The sequence below is a fragment of the Scatophagus argus genome, chromosome 3, assembly GCF_020382885.2.
Source record: "Scatophagus argus isolate fScaArg1 chromosome 3, fScaArg1.pri, whole genome shotgun sequence".
Lineage (NCBI taxonomy): Eukaryota > Metazoa > Chordata > Actinopteri > Scatophagidae > Scatophagus > Scatophagus argus.
The window spans coordinates 15,630,737-15,648,189 of record NC_058495.1 but is presented as its reverse complement, the minus strand read 5'-3'; the positions used below and the strand labels follow the sequence as shown (position 1 = coordinate 15,648,189).

Below are 17,453 nucleotides of genomic sequence, written 5' to 3'. Positions count from 1 at the left end.
ATTTACACCTGTGTAAATAAAAGCACATGATTCAAGTTAATGAAACTCAACATGACTCTTTATTTTCTTCCACAGGGAAAATTTTTTCACAGATTTTTTTTTCAACAGGAGCACATTATTATTAGGTCCACTTAAACTACCCTAACTGATAAATAGAAAAGACAATAAAAAAGAGGCACACAAGGTAACATGATTGTGTTTATATATATATATATCTATATATATATATAGATATATATCTATATATATATCTATATATAGATAGATATATAGATATATATATCTATATATATATATGTATGTATGTATGTATACACACACACACAGCTAGACAGTCTTTACTGTTGCGGGATTTTGCAAACTCAGGTCCAAGTCTTTTTTCATTTCAAGTCTGACTTTCAATGAGTCCAATGGTGCAAATCACAATAAATCAACACCTAAAATAGATCACTGTGAGAGGTCAAGCAGTGCGTAGCTGTAGTGGAATTTGCAGTTATTTTCTTTCATTCTCAAATGATCTGCTATAAAGAGATTGTGGGAGACTTGCTTGTAAATCACATATAAGTTTCAAATAAAGTTCACAGGAGTCAAATAGTATTGGTTCAAACAAAAGGCTTAGTGTTTCTCTGCTGTCTCAAACGCTTGTGCACCAACACAGACAGTGAAAAGTTTCTGTTAAAGCTCAGGACATTTCAATTTCCATCTGATACATTAATAGCTGCCAAGCATCAAGACTTTTCTTTTGTCTTAATTTGCTATTTTATATGTCACGTGAGTTAATATTTAGTTTCAACTAGCTGATTGAGTCTGTTCAAGTTAACGAGCACAGCCACAGACATGCGTAAGTATAAAAACAGGACATATCTGACAAATTTCAAATCTAAGCAGCTCAAGTTCATCAACATGGTGACACAATAAAGACAATATCATACATAAAATGTGGTTAAAAACAATGTGTTGCTCATTTACATTATTTTACAATCAAGTTATTTTGTTCACACAGCTAGGTGAAAAGGAGCACTTTATTCCCCATCTAAAAAAAAAGGAAACTCCTCCGCCTTGACCACAGCCTCACATTAAATTGTATCATTTAGTAGTGTGTTTCTGGCTACAGTTAGTGGCTTCATCTAGTGCAGCACTACGCTATATGATCAAGTACCTAAAGTAGTTTACCTGACAGGTTGACATGTGACTTGTATAAATCCTAATTCATCTGAGAGCAAATTCAACCATTGTCTAACTGTTAAATAGTTATTAGTAAAGTTATTTCAAAAACATTCACATTTCTCAAAATCTAACTAAAATGTGCAATGTTGGTACACATTAGAGCTGCCAATACTCTCCTGCCAATTACCATTTCATCTCTAATTACTCTTCATATCAAAAATAACCCTGTATTTAATGACACAGAAATTCTGTGATGTTTAGAATATCTGTTTTTTGATCAACTTAAGAACCACTTTTGAGCTGGCAGCAGATTTACGGTGTTAGCCCAAGACACCTTGATTGCAATCAGTCACAGGTTGAAACAATGCTAAGTAACAGAGATTATTTATCCCCTTTCTGTTTATAACATTAAATATTCACTTCAATGCTTCATTTAAAATTGTTAGTACAAAACATCATATAGAGAATGGACAAAAACAGCACTTAAAAGCTGTACTAATACAAATCCAATCCAACTGAGAGGTGTTCAATACAACTTTATAGTAACTTTGAAGCCTGTAGTTTGTGTTACTGTTGTACTTTATTATCGCTACTATTATTTCTATGTAATTATATTGTAGGGTGTTTTTCTTCATCCTCCCTCTGTGTGCCCAAATACAGACAGGTAAACAGGATGACGTGAACTTTAATAAATCTATTTTCCAATCACTTCACTTTGGTCAGTTGTGAATTATTGCAGCTGCAGCCTCCGAGTTAACTTTTGTGGTCCAACTTCAGGTCTTGGCCTTGGTTTACACTTGACTTACAAAGTGAGAGCCATCATCTACAACCCAGTGTCCTCGAGTGTCATCTGCAGCTCTCTGAGGAGCCTTTCTTGGGATAACCTTAAAGTTAGCAACAGAAAAAAGTAACAGTTCTTTTAGAACCACGAGTAAGATGTGAAGATAAACAATGACATACATTTTATTTGTTTAACCTATCTGTGGCTGTGTTTTCAGTGTCTGCTGGGGTAAACTAAATATTGAAGCCATGGAAAAACAAAAACAAACAAAAAACAAAAACACCAAAATAAAAATGTTCCAAAATACTACATGATCCTACATTTCTTTTCCAGCAGCTGTGGCATGCAACAAGTTGTGATTTCCATGTTCTATTCCATTCATTATAGAGTCACTTTGAGAAGATACATTGTACCATATATATTATATATTATAGCCGATGGATAAGTGAAAATAATTTCCTGTCGTTTTTTTGTTGTCAATCACTTAAGTCAATAATCACATAAGACCTCTTGTCAAATGTCTGCTTACCTGTTCGTGGTACTTCTGATTTTGGTAGCAGGTTGACTCCCGAGCTGACACATTTTTCAGTCTGACTGCCCCCTGTCTGTCAAGAGAACGGGATCTGGGGGCTTTGAGCTGACTGCGCAGGTGCCATGACTTGAGTTGTTCATTCACGACTTGTTGTGGGAGAACAGTGGTGTGGGAGTGTGGATGGTCCCATTGAGCCGGGGAGGGGTAGAGTCTGATTTCTGGAGGTGAAGGCCTTTGTGTTCTCTGGTGGGGCACAGCGACGTCTTTATACCAATATTCATATCTGCTGGAGGGACAGGGAGCCTGCTGGGCATAATAGCTCCGTGGCAAGTCCAGATCAGGTGGGTAGAGCATTTCTTGATTATAATAAGCTTTGGGAAAACTTGGACTGGACTGGTGCCTGGGATTATGGTAAAAGCCACTGCGTGGGAAGGCTTGAGGTCCATAGCTGCCAATTGGGCCAGAGTGCGGGAATGCAGGCTGGTATTGCTTGGGTGAGTCACAGGGCAGCTCCTGACATGGTGAGCTGTTGTAAGATGCAAACGAGTGTTCAGAGTTACTATCCTCAGAGCCAGCATGGCTTCCGTAGTTCACCACTGGGGGAGGGGTCTCTGGTAGAGTTATTGAGTATTCAGTCAGTCGCCTCCTTGGCCCTCTGGTGCGACCACGTTCCTTTTCAAGTGGAGATTCAGGGTTGGATAACCTGTGAAAAATCACACAAGATGCAATGTTACATAGCAAGTGCATTAGTATGGCTATCTCAAACTCTAACAAACTCAACTTTTCAAATATGTAAATCTCAAGGGCCTTGATTTTATTTTATTTTTTTTTAAATAACACGGGCAAGGCAGGCTGAGGTGTTTATACCTGAGGGAGAGCTGCCTGTGCACACGCATCTCTGGTGTGGAGGGTGTGCTGCTCGACTGGGTGCGGCTGAGCCTCAGATGGGAAAGTTGCACAGGCAGACCAGACTGTGCTAAGCAAGCCTCCAGCGGTGGCAACAAGTCACTTCTGGCTGGACTGCTGATCACACAGAAAACAGCACAAAAAAATGTTATGTTTTGTTTTTCAGTTTGTGTTTTTATGTATTCATACATTATAAATTATATGTCTGATATATCCAGGATTTGATTACGAAGACAGACTTCAGCAGAAGTTATTGTATGGGGTGTGTGGACAACATTAATCCATCATACTGGCAAAGAAGAATACACTTTATCAGAGGTTGGCATTTTTATTACAGCAATCGACTACCGGATAGTAAAAACTGAATTCTGCCTCTGTGTCATTATAAATCAGTAGGGTTTACAGTTCAGTGCTGGCTGTGTGCTTGGACTGTTGTAGCACCAGTGCAAAAGCAGATGGCAGTGTTGCACATTCATGAACATCACCGATGTTTTTGTTGTAATACAGGGCAGGAACAAGAGGGTCTGCACTGGAAATGACTCTGCTAGAAGAGCTATTTTGTCCACCAGTGTCTTCATTTTGCTCTGTTGTCTTCACTATCAACAAACATTAATAAGGGAATACAGCACAAGTATACTAATCAGTCCTTTTTATGTCTATACGGTCTTGATGTATAAAAAATATTTTGAAAGGCAGAAGGGGAGCTTTAATTATTTACTTCCATCACCTTATTTTTGTCCCAGCCCTTTCAAAGAATTCAACCAGGAAGATTTCACTCGCATGTTTGTTAACAGTCGTGACAGCCACAAAATTTACATTTCACACAGCTTACTACAATCCAAGTACCGCAAACCACACATTCACTTTTCAAGAACTAAAAACTTGATGAACAAGAAAGGAGCCATGATGGATGGTCTGTGTTACCTTGTCTTGCTGGAGGAGCGTGACTTCTTGCTCCTCTGGTAAGGTTGGTCGAGACTCGACTCCATCCATGGAGAATGCTGGATGGGAGGAAGGTCATATGCAGGGCTTGAGGTTAAACTCAGCGTAGGAAGAGGAGACTGGCTAGGCGTCAGCGGCAACGACTGTGGAGCCACAGATGGAGACGCGTCTGTGCAGCACTGTGAGGACGCAGGGGGACGCTGGGGAGGATCGGTCTCTCCTGGACAGGGGAGTCCTGAGGACAGCTGTGATGACTGGCTTGTCACTTCTAGAGAAAAATGGAAATGACAGAATGTATCATACCTGCAGAGAGTTCTTGACAAGTTGTTTAGAGTTGATACATCTCCTCCATAGATTCTTTGCATCTCTTTTATTAAGAGAAACTACAAACACTGCAGTATTCAAGATAAATACTTGTTTTATGGCTAACTGGCTGTGTGGCGACATGGCCCTGATTTTAAACTACCAAAAAGGCCGGTCTTGAAAAAAGCTTTTCCACTCGGAAAATAGGCCTTACCTTCATCTTGCACTACAGAATCAGACAGAGAGCTGTCATCAGATATACCCAGATCTGAAAATCAGACAAAACATTTTGATATATATGTGAAGCCTCAGAAATCTGTGAAAGCCAATTAAAAAAAAATCAATAAATTCCCTGCAATGAAGATGACAGCAGGAATTTCACATCAATCTGTCCTCCAGTTCGGCCTCACCTTGTTGTGTAATATTAAAAGCAGGGAGTGGTGATGATCGTCCGTGCTCCAGTCGCACCTGAAACGCCGTCTCCTGTAGCTGTTTGAGTTTCTTCTCCTCTCTCTTGTACTGCAATAAACGGCTCTTTCTAACAGCCTTACTCGGGTGATCCTCCTCGCAGAGCTTGCGCGCTGCCTCGAATATCTTCATCTGAAGTGCCAACTCAGCATCCACTAGACTCAGTTGTGAATCCTATAAGAGTTCAGTCAGGGTGAAAACAGCGTGACTTCTGAGGTTTTTCTTAACGGTTACACATTGTTTAAAAACAAGACATTATTCTGACTCCCAGTGTCTAAATGCTGCTTATACCTGTGCTCTGCGAGAGATGCTTTGTTCGTCCAGTTTAAACGCAGCTCCAATACGTCTGCGAATCTGCGGTGGCTTCTCTCCTGGCAGTAGAGGGTAATCATCTGACAGCCGGCCTGTCAGCTCCTAAACAAAAGCAAATCCAGTTGTCCACTGAGCAACTTTTGAATGTGACTACAAGTTTATTTTTCTTAAGACACGGCTTAACTTGGTGAATACATCATTGAAATAAATACATGTTTTCAAACTCTCAGAAATCCTTTCGGTTTAGTTGTTCAAATAAAGAAACAGACGGTTTATTCACCCATATCTGTGGAAGTTTTGAAATGATGTACAAGTTTCTTTTTCCGCTCTCCTTACATGTTGAGGCATACAGGTTCGAGGAATCTGTTGCACAATTCTGAGTTAGCAGTGATTTCCTTTCACAACACATTCTTTGGGTCTCACTTTCTCACTGTATCAAGTGTCTGTGAGAAAAACACACGCAGAGCATCACAACGCGCCGCTACCGAATTCGTTAAAAGAACAGTCATAGAAACACTGTTACTTTGAGTCACTCCTAACCAGCCACCTTTGGAGACAGACACAAACATAAGTATGGTCGGTAAGATTAGGTGTTCTTTTGTCACAGAGAAGAGGGAGAGGTATCATGCCTGCCATTAGTTCACCTGAGCATGTCCCAACAGGAGTGCCCAGCCCCAGTGTCAACAGGAAAGTATGATCAGTCCTGGGATTCTACCCTGGAACACTGACGCATGACAGAGATATACTACTAAAGAAAAAAAAAAAAAAGTGTCCAGTTTCAAAATTACTCAGTATGGCAATCGTTGGTCGTTACTTGATAATTCACAGTGCAGAAAATGAAAGGATGACATGACAACAGTCTCATGCTGGATTCCAATCCAGGCAGTTAAGGAAAATTGCTTTGGTCAACTGAACCACCAGAATACTGTTTTAAAAGCTATGATACATTAAAAGAAATCTCAGTTCAGCCACATTGCGTGGTCTCATGTCACTACGCAATTGTGCCTAAAGGGAAAGGCAGGACGTCTGCATTCTGCTCAGTGGTAAGAGCCAAAATAATAACGTCACAAAGGAGAGGAGGATAGATTAAAAGACTTTTTGTTTCCTCTCAGTGGAGTTCCTAACCACTGTGACCTTAGGACCAAACGAATGCAGTTTTGAAAATGTAGCAGTTTTTTTTAGGACATAAACATACACTAAGCCAGTGTTTTTGAATCTCTGAAATCAGATCTGAATTCCAAACCCCAATCTCACGTTGTAGTGTGGACAATAGAGCAATTATTTAAGAAAAAATCTGTTATCCAGCATTAATCTGCTGGCCTTCCAAACAAGACTATAGTGGACCATGTGGACATGGCCAAACACATCTCAGAAATGTGCCTTCCTACAGGCTACTTTATTAACCTGCAGTAAAGAGCAACCACAAACATCCTACTAACACTCAATAACCCCACCTATGTAGTGTTTTATAACAGATGCTGAATCACAAACACGGCGGGTACATTTTGTCAGTTTGTTATATTACGTAACAATTGTCTGCTATTGTTTAAATCTAAAAACACCTTTATTAAGATTTTAATTATCTTAGATTATCATGATTATGTGACTCATTCGTTCTGTAACATGTTTCCAGCATTTTTATGCAGCCTCATTAGGTTTTTAGTTGGTTTTTTGTTGATTTGCAGATTACAACTACTCACTGCTTCTCGGATGCAGAGTTTCTTCAGTTCCAGTATGCAGATCTCCAGACTGTCTTTGAGATCCTGGTGTTTGAGCTTCATGGCCCGCGTGTGTGTGGTCACATCCTTCGTATGTGTTGTTGGGCTGTCAGAGCCTGCATTTTGCAACAGGAAAGAAGCATATGGACTCATCAGACTCAACTGTTATTCAGTACTCAACATGAGAATGTATCACGAGAACGAGAAAGTGGAAATAAAAGTTAGAAATTACTAAGTATAGCCAAAACTCAAAGCAGTTGCTCATTTCATTCCAAAGGGGAATTTATACAAATCGGTTAAAAAGTAAATTGGGAAGTCAACTTCTGATGACTTCCACTATGATTTGTCCACAACATCTGTAGTCCAGCAATTTATTTAACAACAGAAGTCAAGGAAAAGCAGAAGATCCTCAGAAGGTGGAACAAGCACATAATATAATGAATTTTCCACAGATTAATCTACATTTTTCAACACAAAAGCGTAAACACATGCACAGTATATACAAAGAGTAGGAAGTTCACCAGGTGCACCTTGCTTGAAACTTTTATTGAGCTTATCACACTCAGTTTTTGTTGACACTGGTGACGTCGATGTTGATTCAACTCTGTGGTCATTGTGGAGACTGCTGTTTTTGGTTTTGTTGAATGGCACTGCATTCTACTGAAAGGTGTTTAAGTATCAATTGGCTTCTCACCAAATATGTGCATAATGTGTGAGAACAAGTGTGTTTTGAGAAGCCATCCGCAATGAAAAGCTAACGTTCAGACAAACATCTGAAATCAATTAACATCCATGTAAGTATCTTATCCAAGTAAATATCTCAGCTAATGTTGCTAAAACAGCATTTATTCATGCACAAGTCTTTGGTGCCATGTCACGTTTGTGCATTAAAATAACCCGCAGAAGTTTAAAAAGTCCCTAATATTCCCATTCCTTTATGTTGATGGAGATCTTTGCTATGTCGTTTGCCAGCTGTTGTGGTTTTACATGTTCTATTTTAATATGATTTATGTCTTTGTACTTTGTTGTTGTAAGTACTCTGGCATGCTCATTCAATGGCGCCCCATACGTTATTTTAATTAGAAAAGTGCACTTTCATTTTCCTGCCGTAGATTAACTCCCGAGACCACAACACAAAGGCTGCTTTCAACAGAACGTACCTTTTGTTTTTATCGTTGTTTTCATTAGTGGCATGCAGAATGAGCGGCAGGATCTTCGTAACTATAAACAACGTGTGAGAGTTCGACGGGTGCCGTCTGTAACCTTGGTGACTAATGACATTAAGATTAGTCTCAGGACTGTGGGAGTGGCTTCAAGCAAAAAAGGCATTGAGCACAACATACCTTCAGAGATTATTAACAGAGTCCCTGCAGGTATTTACAAATGTCAGAGGCGCGACAGGAAAAAGGGTGACAGCACGACAATAGGGCAAAAAATTCCTCTTCCTAGAGTGACAATCACCCTATTGTTTGTAGATGGACACATTTTCATTGCAAAGAGGAGACGTCACGTGGCTCGGTTAAGGGGCAAGGAATGTCAGAAAAGTCAGAGCTAATCAGCAGACGCTGCTGAGCAAAGCAAAAACAAGACTGCCAAAGTTCGATGGTATTGTTACCATATGTTACTGAATAATGTAGACTGGCAAATTATGTGACTGAATGAAAATTAATGAATCGTTTGGTCAATAACATGTCAGAAGGAGTAGGAAATGCAAATCAACATTTTTTTCAAAACCAACTCTCAAACTGCTCGATTTGTCAGATCAACAATCCACATGAAAAGATATCCAGTTTAATATCACAGAGGACAAATGATTAATTCATTCAAGTTCATTTTCTGTCAAGAAGCTAATCAATTACTCAACTTACTTGCTTCTATTTTTTACAAATTACGTCCAAAGGGCAGAATTTTCCTCTGAATAAAATCCAAAGTTAAAGGGGAATTTCACCAAATTTACACATTAAAATCTGTTTGCAGATCTTGATCTTGGACAGTACCTCTGCATATGTGGGAAAAATGTGTGAAGCTTTTTGTAGTTTCAGAGGGAGCCAATAAACTGTTTATCAGATTTCATGCCCGCAGAGTCAGCTGGGGTTGAAGACCAGGACAAAGAAGTTTGAAAATGAAGAAAATCTGGGCGTGTGGAGTTGAGCAAAGAACAGAGCTTGCCACTCCTCTGTAAACCGCTCCTCACCTCTGCTTGAGGTCTGAAGCTCAAGGCTACATTAGCCGCTACTATCACAATACATCCAACCAAGCGGTCAGCACTGCATTGTGGGTAACGTAGGGGCCAAGTTTTGACAAGGACGAAGAATGTATGGAATTAAGAAAAACTTTTAACCATCTATCCTGAGTCTGACAAAGTTTTAAGAGTGCATTCAGTGAAGTTCTCTTTTAATTTGGATCACTTGAACTGCGTCCTGTATGAAAAAGTGTTTTCTTTAATAAAGTGGATGACTTGCATTTGTTCTCAACTGGCTGGAATTACTACACAAAATAAATTAAATCTGGTGTCTGCTGAAAGGAGTAGCAGAAGAATGTATTTTATTTTATTGAGGATGTGATTGAAATCTCCGTTGCCAGCTCCATGTAATCTGCTATGATTGCGTTATTCTCTGAATGGATGCCATTTTGTTAAATACAGAATGAAGCAGAAACGTGACCAATTCAATAACAGTCACTCAATAAAACGAAGCAAACTGTGCCAGGAGAAGACCAATGTTACGAACAGGCTCTGAATTTAACAGCAGTAAAGTTGGGAGTGAGTAGGTAGAGAAAAATGTTGTGACAATCCAGATTTTTTACAAGACAAGAGCTGTAACAATTTGTCAATTTAGTGGATCAAAAGAAAATGAACCTCCAACTATTTTTCAAGCCATACAAACTGACCCGAATGAAGGATGATGCCGCTGTCAGTGTCACTGATCTCTCCGTTGCCCTCCATGATAGATGGTAGATGGACTTCCTGTTGCTCTTCTTCAGTGGATGGTGTCGATGCTCATCATTTCCTGGAAATAATACTCCAGTTTTAGCATACACTTCAAAGTTTCAAGCTTTTTTCAAGTCAAAATTAATTTCACAATAGTCAGGGATAATTTGTGAGGTGTTGAAAATGTACACATTTCTGTTGTCACATAATGCCAAACACAACAGATAAATCAAGAAATGCACCAGAATATAAAATGGGATTGCAGGAATCTTGTCACTGGGCTACAAACAAAAGCAACAGATGAGTAGTCAAGACCCAAAACCAATTTTCAACCCAAACAGTATTGACACAAGCTTTTCAAAAACTGTAAAAACTGTTTACTTAGTCTTGTGACATACAGCTGGAGTGATTCAGGTGTGACTTGCCTTCTTGACCCTACGGTCAGGTGCAGTCATAGTCTCCCACAGCATGAGCACACATACAAGCTGCCAAGTCTAGGGTGTTTCCTGTGACTGCCTGTTTAAAAGCCTCTGATGTCATGAGATCAGCGGTATCTAATTTGTTCAGATAAGGGATGCATGAGCCATATACTCCAATGCTGTCACACGAAAACTGTGAAACTTCTTGGTTAGATTATTAACCAAAGAGAATGTGGGAATGTGTCGGTAGCAGCATACCAACACACACGGGAGGTGAGCATCAGCTTCCCTGCAGTCACTGTTGAGAGGAATGACTAGGTGAAATGAAGTCATGAGCTGCAACATACGAGAGTTGTTTCTTGCATATGATAGTCCCGCCAGTGTCATCATCCTGAACATGACAGGAGCATGACACATCTTCCACACAGCTCATATGACTGTGAGCCAAGCCTTCACACCTCCCACTCATGGAGAAGTGGCCGCTGTGCTCAAAAAATTAAAGTGAAACTGCCTACATACAGCTCACTTTATTAACAATAGTCTACAATGCTCATTTCAAACCGAATTAGTTTACAAAACAAACATGAGATCGGTTTTGCAGAAATGTTAGCACAATCTACAGCCTTTTTAGGTATCAACTGATTAATTAACCAAAATGCCATCAGCTGTAGTGCTGTAAAACATGCCGCACTTTAACAGATGGGGTTTCCATACGTCTTGGAGTTAAAAGAGTTTTCAGTTTCTCAATAACGAAGGCAAGATGAACTGAAATCCCCGTAAAAACCAGCAGACTCTCATACCTGTACAGGGATGCGTTTTAAAGAAAGGGAAGCAAAACTACTTCAGTGATATCAAATTATACTGATTTATGCTGAGCAATCTGTGGCTTTTCATTTAATCAGATGTTTTCTTTGACATGTTCCTTCTGTGTCAAACATTTGTGTTCTGTGTTATATTTAACATTTTTTAAATAACTATTATACTTAAATATACAAACACTAAAGCATGGCCATTTCTTTTGGGATCCATTTAGAGAAATCAAACACTCAAAAAAAAAAAAAAAAAAAAGCCACACACAAATTTTCCACAACAGACAAAACAAGCATACCACACCGATTTAGCTTGTGTTAAAGCATAAATGTCTCAATATGAAACTATTAACCATTCCACATGAGTCCAAATTCACCCAGCAGACACTAGATGAAATAAAAAAAAGGCACATATTTGCATAAAACACTGCCAATTGAACAATATATGAAAAAATCTACTTACTTGATGGAAAACTTTATAAAACCGTGAAAATCCAAAGAGTGAAAATGTTCCGTCAGAATTCCAGACTTCCAGAAGCACCAACAGAAATGCACAAAACCCTGACCTGAGTAGAGTCTGGACAGGAATGAGAGACTCACCCACTAAGAAAGCGCTGCCTGCTGAAGAGGAGTGGCCACATACAGAGAGGGTTGAACACTTGAGTCAGTATCATATAACTCAGCCTCCTGTCTGAAACTGTGTCAACAACAATGACACACAATCTGATAAATTACACTTCACTTTACCTTCTTATCAGTGTTCTAATAGATGGGAGGTGGCGGGCAGCCTGAGCGAAACATGTGTCCCATTACAAAAGCCCCATTACTAAAAACAAATTACACTATATGACAAAGATGGAGGGCCCAGGAGAAACACACATGAGCAACATAATTTAAGCTCTAATGTCAGTTTTAGAGCTGGAACAATTCATCAATTAGCTGATCGTAAGAAAGAGCAGCAGAGGCAAAACACAGGCTTATTTCAGCTTCTCCAGTATGAAGAGTTCCTGCTTTTCTTTATGTAATATGACAGTAAACTGAATATCTTTGGTTTGTGATCCGTGTTTTTGGACCAAACAAACAATATGAGAACATCATTTTCCAATCTGAATACTTGTGATTGGCATGTCTACTTCCAACTTTCTGTGAATTTCCTACATTTCATGGACCAAAATATTAATTGACACAATATTTGATGGATCAATCATTAATAATCATTAATGCAGCTCTAGTCAGTTTTGTCACATGAAGTTAGTAAGAGTAGAATTGTCTTGTTCACTGTTCTCCTCTGTCAGTATTGGTTATGTAAAAACCTATGGCTTGATAACTGACTGTTGATGACTCTCTCACACTCTTGACCTCTGATAAATTGGTCGGTGAAACAGTTCAAAGATCAAACATCTGCTAAATGTATTTCTGCTGCCATCTCCTGGTTGTTCAAAGGGTGAGTAAAACTGGAGAGACGCTTGTAAAATTTATTAGCTTCAGTTTGCAAATAGACTTTTCAAAACTTGACTGCTTCTCTTCCTACTCACAGACTACCAGTGCCAGGATCCTTTCTGTGGCCCGCCATGTTTTCCTCCACTAAAAAAGGGGGAAACACGCGGTGGGATAGTCCGCATGATTTACAGAGACCAAGAGGCAGCACCTGCTCTGAAACTGCATGGCTCACATTCATTCTGAATCTCAATATTCATTTTGGATTTCCAGGAATGTTGGTGCTCAGACACTCTGGAAAAAGGTCCTGCAGTTCCCAGACACTGAAGAATCAGATCTCAAATGACACGGCACTGGGAAAGCAGCAGACATTTGGTTCAGTAACCTCTACGTTTAAGCTTCACAGTGTGAGCTCAACCGTGCACACGTCGTCATATTTGGTCCTGAAAATACAGTCAAATTTCTTACCCGATTTCTTATATTATACTGTATTTATTTGCTTGACACAGATATTTTGGGGGGCCAATATTATTGGTACTGGCAACCTACTACAGAATGCCAGCCATCATCTTTAAAGCTCAACCAAGAAATCAGCCAGGCCAACAGATCAATCGGTACTGGTGTTTACATAAGGCCAATAAATGAAAAGAAACTGAAGAACAGAAATTCCACAGATATGTCTTGAAACAGTGGCACCATTCTTTAGTCCATCGAACAGAAAGTCTGGAAAGTACATTTCTTGGTTGCAACTGAAAAACACAACCAGTTACCAGTTCATTTGGCACATTTAGGTTAAACTCATGCAGTCTAATAATACAATAGTTTTGGAGCTGTTGAACTGTATTGTGTTATGAGAGGTGTGACAAACCAATATTTTGTCCACAGCATGTAATGCAATACAATTTGGCAGCCTCCAAAACAATCATCAAATTTAATCAACACTTTCTAAAACATTTAAAAACCAACCATTAATACCTTCATAAAGGCAAGGTTTGTACTATACCGCATTAGTTTTAACTAGGAGTTCTTACTAAATTGGCAACAAAGTGGAGGTGTAAGGAAAGGCTGAACAGAGGGATAACAACCACCAGCTACCAGCAATTGTGTGGTTAACAGAACAACAGAGCAGCAGCCGCATCTTGTGTAAACACGCTGCATACCAAGCAGTTTGATAACCTAAACTTAGCTATAATGGAAGTATGCAAATGAATAATGATCTCTAGTGACCATGGGAAACTACAGTTAAGAGGTTATACAAACACCAATGCCAGCAGTAGGCTGCAGAGAAAAAGCCCAGACACAGTGTTCCTCTTTCACTAATGCAACCGCAGCGAGCGCTCATTTAAGTCCATCTGACTTGTTGTGGAGACTAGTTAAACAGCTTCCCACTTCAATGAAGTACACCAGTGAGGTATCCAGTTGGTAGATGTCATGGGTAGCCAGACTTCCTCAAGAGACAGAGAGAGATCTTTGTGTGGCCAACAGAGCAGCTGGCAAAACAAATTCTTTACATATTCCTGAGTCCTTTTATAAGTGTACAGCTAGACTACTGCTGCCAGTGTGTAGTGCCACCAGCTGCCAGGGGAATTACACATCATCCTTCAGTATTTCGCAGCTTGGTTCTTTTACCGGGTGCTAATAGATCATTTCACTGTTATGTTGTTTAAATCAAGTTGGTGTCATGAAAAAGTGCTGTAAAGTCATACTAATGTACTATAAATCTTAAAGCTTTTAAAGGGAAACAAATCAACTCTTGGAGCCTCACAGTGCCCTCCACTTTCTCTGTCTCGCTGCCTGCGGCCAGTTTTCAGCTTTAAGTCGCCTAAAGGCTCTAACTGACTATAATAGAGATGTGAAAAAATACTACATGCATCTCAACTGGGAAAGCGTGCAGATGCGGTGTGTCTGATGTGGATTACTGAATTAGAAGTTTGTGCACCGCCATGCGAATCAAAGTCTATTCTAAACTGTGGCCAAGCCCTTGACTGTGGCTGAGAGTGAACAAGCTTAAACATACCTACACCAGACAGAAAGAAAAAGAGAGACATTTATACTTAAAGTTCCTCTTAAGTAGCTTAAACATATTTTTTTTTTTAAATCTGACTGTTCCACACTATCTGAAACTAGTAAACTGCATATAGTCTGCATCAGCTTGTTCAAGATCTTCAGTGAAACCCAAGCTGTTTTATGGTTGTATCATTAGATTCAACTGAATTATTATGGATCAGGAGCGACCAACTTTTTCCCTTGGAGAGTCAAAACTGAAACTTAAAATGTTAGGCCACAGGCCACAGTTGTTAAGATGCAAAATGGTTCCCTTAATTAACTGATTTTCTGTGGAAAGTGTTACTGCTCGCTGTGCTTGGATTATGAAAAAATATTGCTAATAATCAAGAATCCTACTTATTTAAAGAGCATTTTGACCTCATAAAAATGAAACAGTGATTTATATCATTCATACATATGGAAACTTTTATGGGTTGGGTGAGGAAACTGAACATTGTGGCAGATGACCAGCCCTGTCCTAGATGTTTTGTGCCTTTCACACAACTTTGTTCAAAATTTAACCTGACATTTTTGATATCTCCAACTTCTCCACCAGAATTTAGAATAAAGTCAAACAAGTCTGAACAAAGTTGGGTGCACAGCAGGAGTTTGTAATGATTGGCCCACCGGCATGTCAGAGAGGTTTCAGGGGTTAAGCCACTTCTGTCCTCTTGCCCTCTGGGCGCTGCTCAGGAATGTGTAGGCAGCAGAAATGTTTCTATGCACAGAAATCACAAACTACTGCATTCAAGAAAACATCTGTAGAGATTAAAGCAAAAGAAATGATTAGGTTTTACAATATGTCTCCTATCAGTTTCACTGTTTTCATGTAACAGTGATGAGTAAATGCTTGTATGACAGCATGAAATAACCATGCAACTTTCATTGTTCCTATCAGACATGTCTTCTTTTAAGTGCTAAAAGAGGATGTTGAAAGCTTGTGACTTCTCTGCTGGTCAATGCAGTCATAATATTTATAGAGTTTATGGTGCACCTTTAAACTCTGGTTCTCTGTTACCTATAAAAATGTCAGGGAACTCAGGCTTAAGATAAAAAGAAAAGAAAGATAAACAAAAGTCAGAATTTCGTGCTCAAACACTCTTCTGTTTCAGAAGTTTACATCCACGTTAACGTTAAACCACCAAGAGGATCTATGATGGATGTTACTTGACTTATACGAATTAAATACACCTGCAATGTAAATCTGAATACTGTAGCCAAGTAAATACAAGTTGATTTACACAGTAAAGTTTAATGACACAACGAAAGTCTGGACCAAATGGAGAGTTTAACAAAATGTCAGATAACGTTCTAAAAATCGATCAATAGATTTAAAAATAAAGATATCTTGTGTGGTATTTATTCATCTATGTCATCCCTGTTAAGTCAGCTCCATAAAGCTGCTGGGCCTCGGCTTTGAATAGTTTCTCAAAGTTTACAAACTCGCTTTTAAGCAGCCCATTAACTATCCGCTCCCAAATACTTATTTTTAAGGGAACTATGCATCAGATGCATTTACAAACAATCCACCGCGGACATGCAAATACACACAAAGTAAGGAACTAATGCCATTTCTTTTCGCTCTTACCTTAGTCGCTTGTTAGCTAGCTAGCATCGTGCCTCATCTGTATCCATACAATCTGATCCTCATTGGCTTGCAGACTCCCAGATTGGAGCTGGAAGTTTATTTCAGTTTACTTGACAAGCGGTCTTAAAAATACAACACGAAGTCCTCAGTTTACGTCTCTGTAGTCTAAACGAAAAGATTAATCATAGAAAAAACGTTAAAATAATGTTCTACTCCACAAACGTAACTTTTGTTGGAGAGGCAGCTTTTCGAGTCCAGTAAAGTCAGGCAATGCTGTGCTGCCTTTACGTGCTGTCGAAAACGTGAACGAACCAACAACATCAAGTATTTACCATGGTAACCACGTTTCAGATACGCAACGTGTAAATTGGAATGCATATCTAGTTAAGCAATTAATGTCAATAATGCAGTGGTGAAAGTGGTCAAAACAACCCAGTGTGCGCATCTAATGAATTAATTCACGTATTTCTCATATCTCATGTTGTTTTTTAATGTTGTGTTTATTTCGCATTTTGTCGGTAATTCAGCCGACGGACCACTGGGTTGCTAAAATAAAATATTATTCGACATGCAAAACAACCCTTCGATGGACAATTTGCCCTTATTGTCCTTTTGCTCCACTTGAAATGGTTTCAAGTTATGTCTAACACATTAGTCTCGGAAATAACGAGCTTAAAATGAGCCTATGAACGCCCCATAGGCCATCAACTGCTGTGTGGGCGGTTTACGGGCAGCAGTAATCGTTTGATGGTTATTCAACTGATTTTGACGTAAAAACACAAAGCTGTTTCTCTGACGTAGCCAAAACTAATTTATTAAGGAGGACATAATGTGCTGGAGTGACCCCAAACTGACATCATATTCTTCTTATTTCAGCCACTAGGCGGAGGCAGTGCCTTACAGGCATTTAATCCTGTAAACCACGTGATCTTCCACAGAAACCCTGTAGGCCAGGGGGCAATATATACACACACTTTATCTTCTCTTAAGTGAACAAAGACCCGTTTAACACCAGTTTGCCGCAGTAAGATGATGCATTACAGTGTTGGCGTGACAAACCTAGTTACTCTAGGTAACTAGTGAAAGAAAAATGAAA

At 39.3% G+C, this 17,453-nt stretch overlaps 1 protein-coding gene across 4 annotated transcripts; it reads right to left on the bottom strand.

Moving 5' to 3' along the window:
* Positions 1 to 297: 297 nt before the first annotated feature.
* Positions 298 to 16,645, bottom strand: inavab (innate immunity activator b). Of its 4 annotated transcripts, XM_046384112.1 has the most exons (11): positions 16,358 to 16,645; positions 15,397 to 15,528; positions 10,019 to 10,137; positions 7,112 to 7,245; positions 5,391 to 5,513; positions 5,042 to 5,273; positions 4,846 to 4,899; positions 4,311 to 4,596; positions 3,348 to 3,503; positions 2,478 to 3,183; positions 298 to 2,051 (listed from the first exon to the last, which is right to left on the bottom strand). In XM_046384112.1, the coding sequence occupies exons 3-11, from the start codon at positions 10,071 to 10,073 to the stop codon at positions 1,959 to 1,961; spliced, it is 1,839 nt and encodes a 612-aa protein (XP_046240068.1). In that variant the 5' UTR covers positions 10,074 to 10,137; positions 15,397 to 15,528; positions 16,358 to 16,645; the 3' UTR covers positions 298 to 1,958. The 4 variants fall into 4 exon arrangements, with proteins under 4 accessions (XP_046240068.1, XP_046240066.1, XP_046240069.1 ...); XM_046384110.1 differs by lacking the exon at positions 15,397 to 15,528; XM_046384113.1 differs by lacking the exon at positions 15,397 to 15,528 and having other exon boundaries at positions 3,348 to 3,500.
* Between the last annotated feature and the right edge of the window lie 808 nt (positions 16,646 to 17,453).

What these genes read in the sequence shown, in the direction of transcription:
- inavab (XM_046384112.1), bottom strand. Translation starts at nt 10,073, where the DNA reads ATGGAGGGCAACGGAGAGATCAGTGACACTGACAGCGGCATCATCCTT. An exon ending in CGGCATCATCCTTCATTCGG is followed by an intron (nt 7,246 to 10,018) that starts GTCAGTTTGTAT and finishes TGCAAAATGCAG; the next exon opens with GCTCTGACAGCCCAACAACA. An exon ending in ATCAGAAGTACCACGAACAG is followed by an intron (nt 2,052 to 2,477) that starts GTAAGCAGACAT and finishes GCTAACTTTAAG; the next exon opens with GTTATCCCAAGAAAGGCTCC.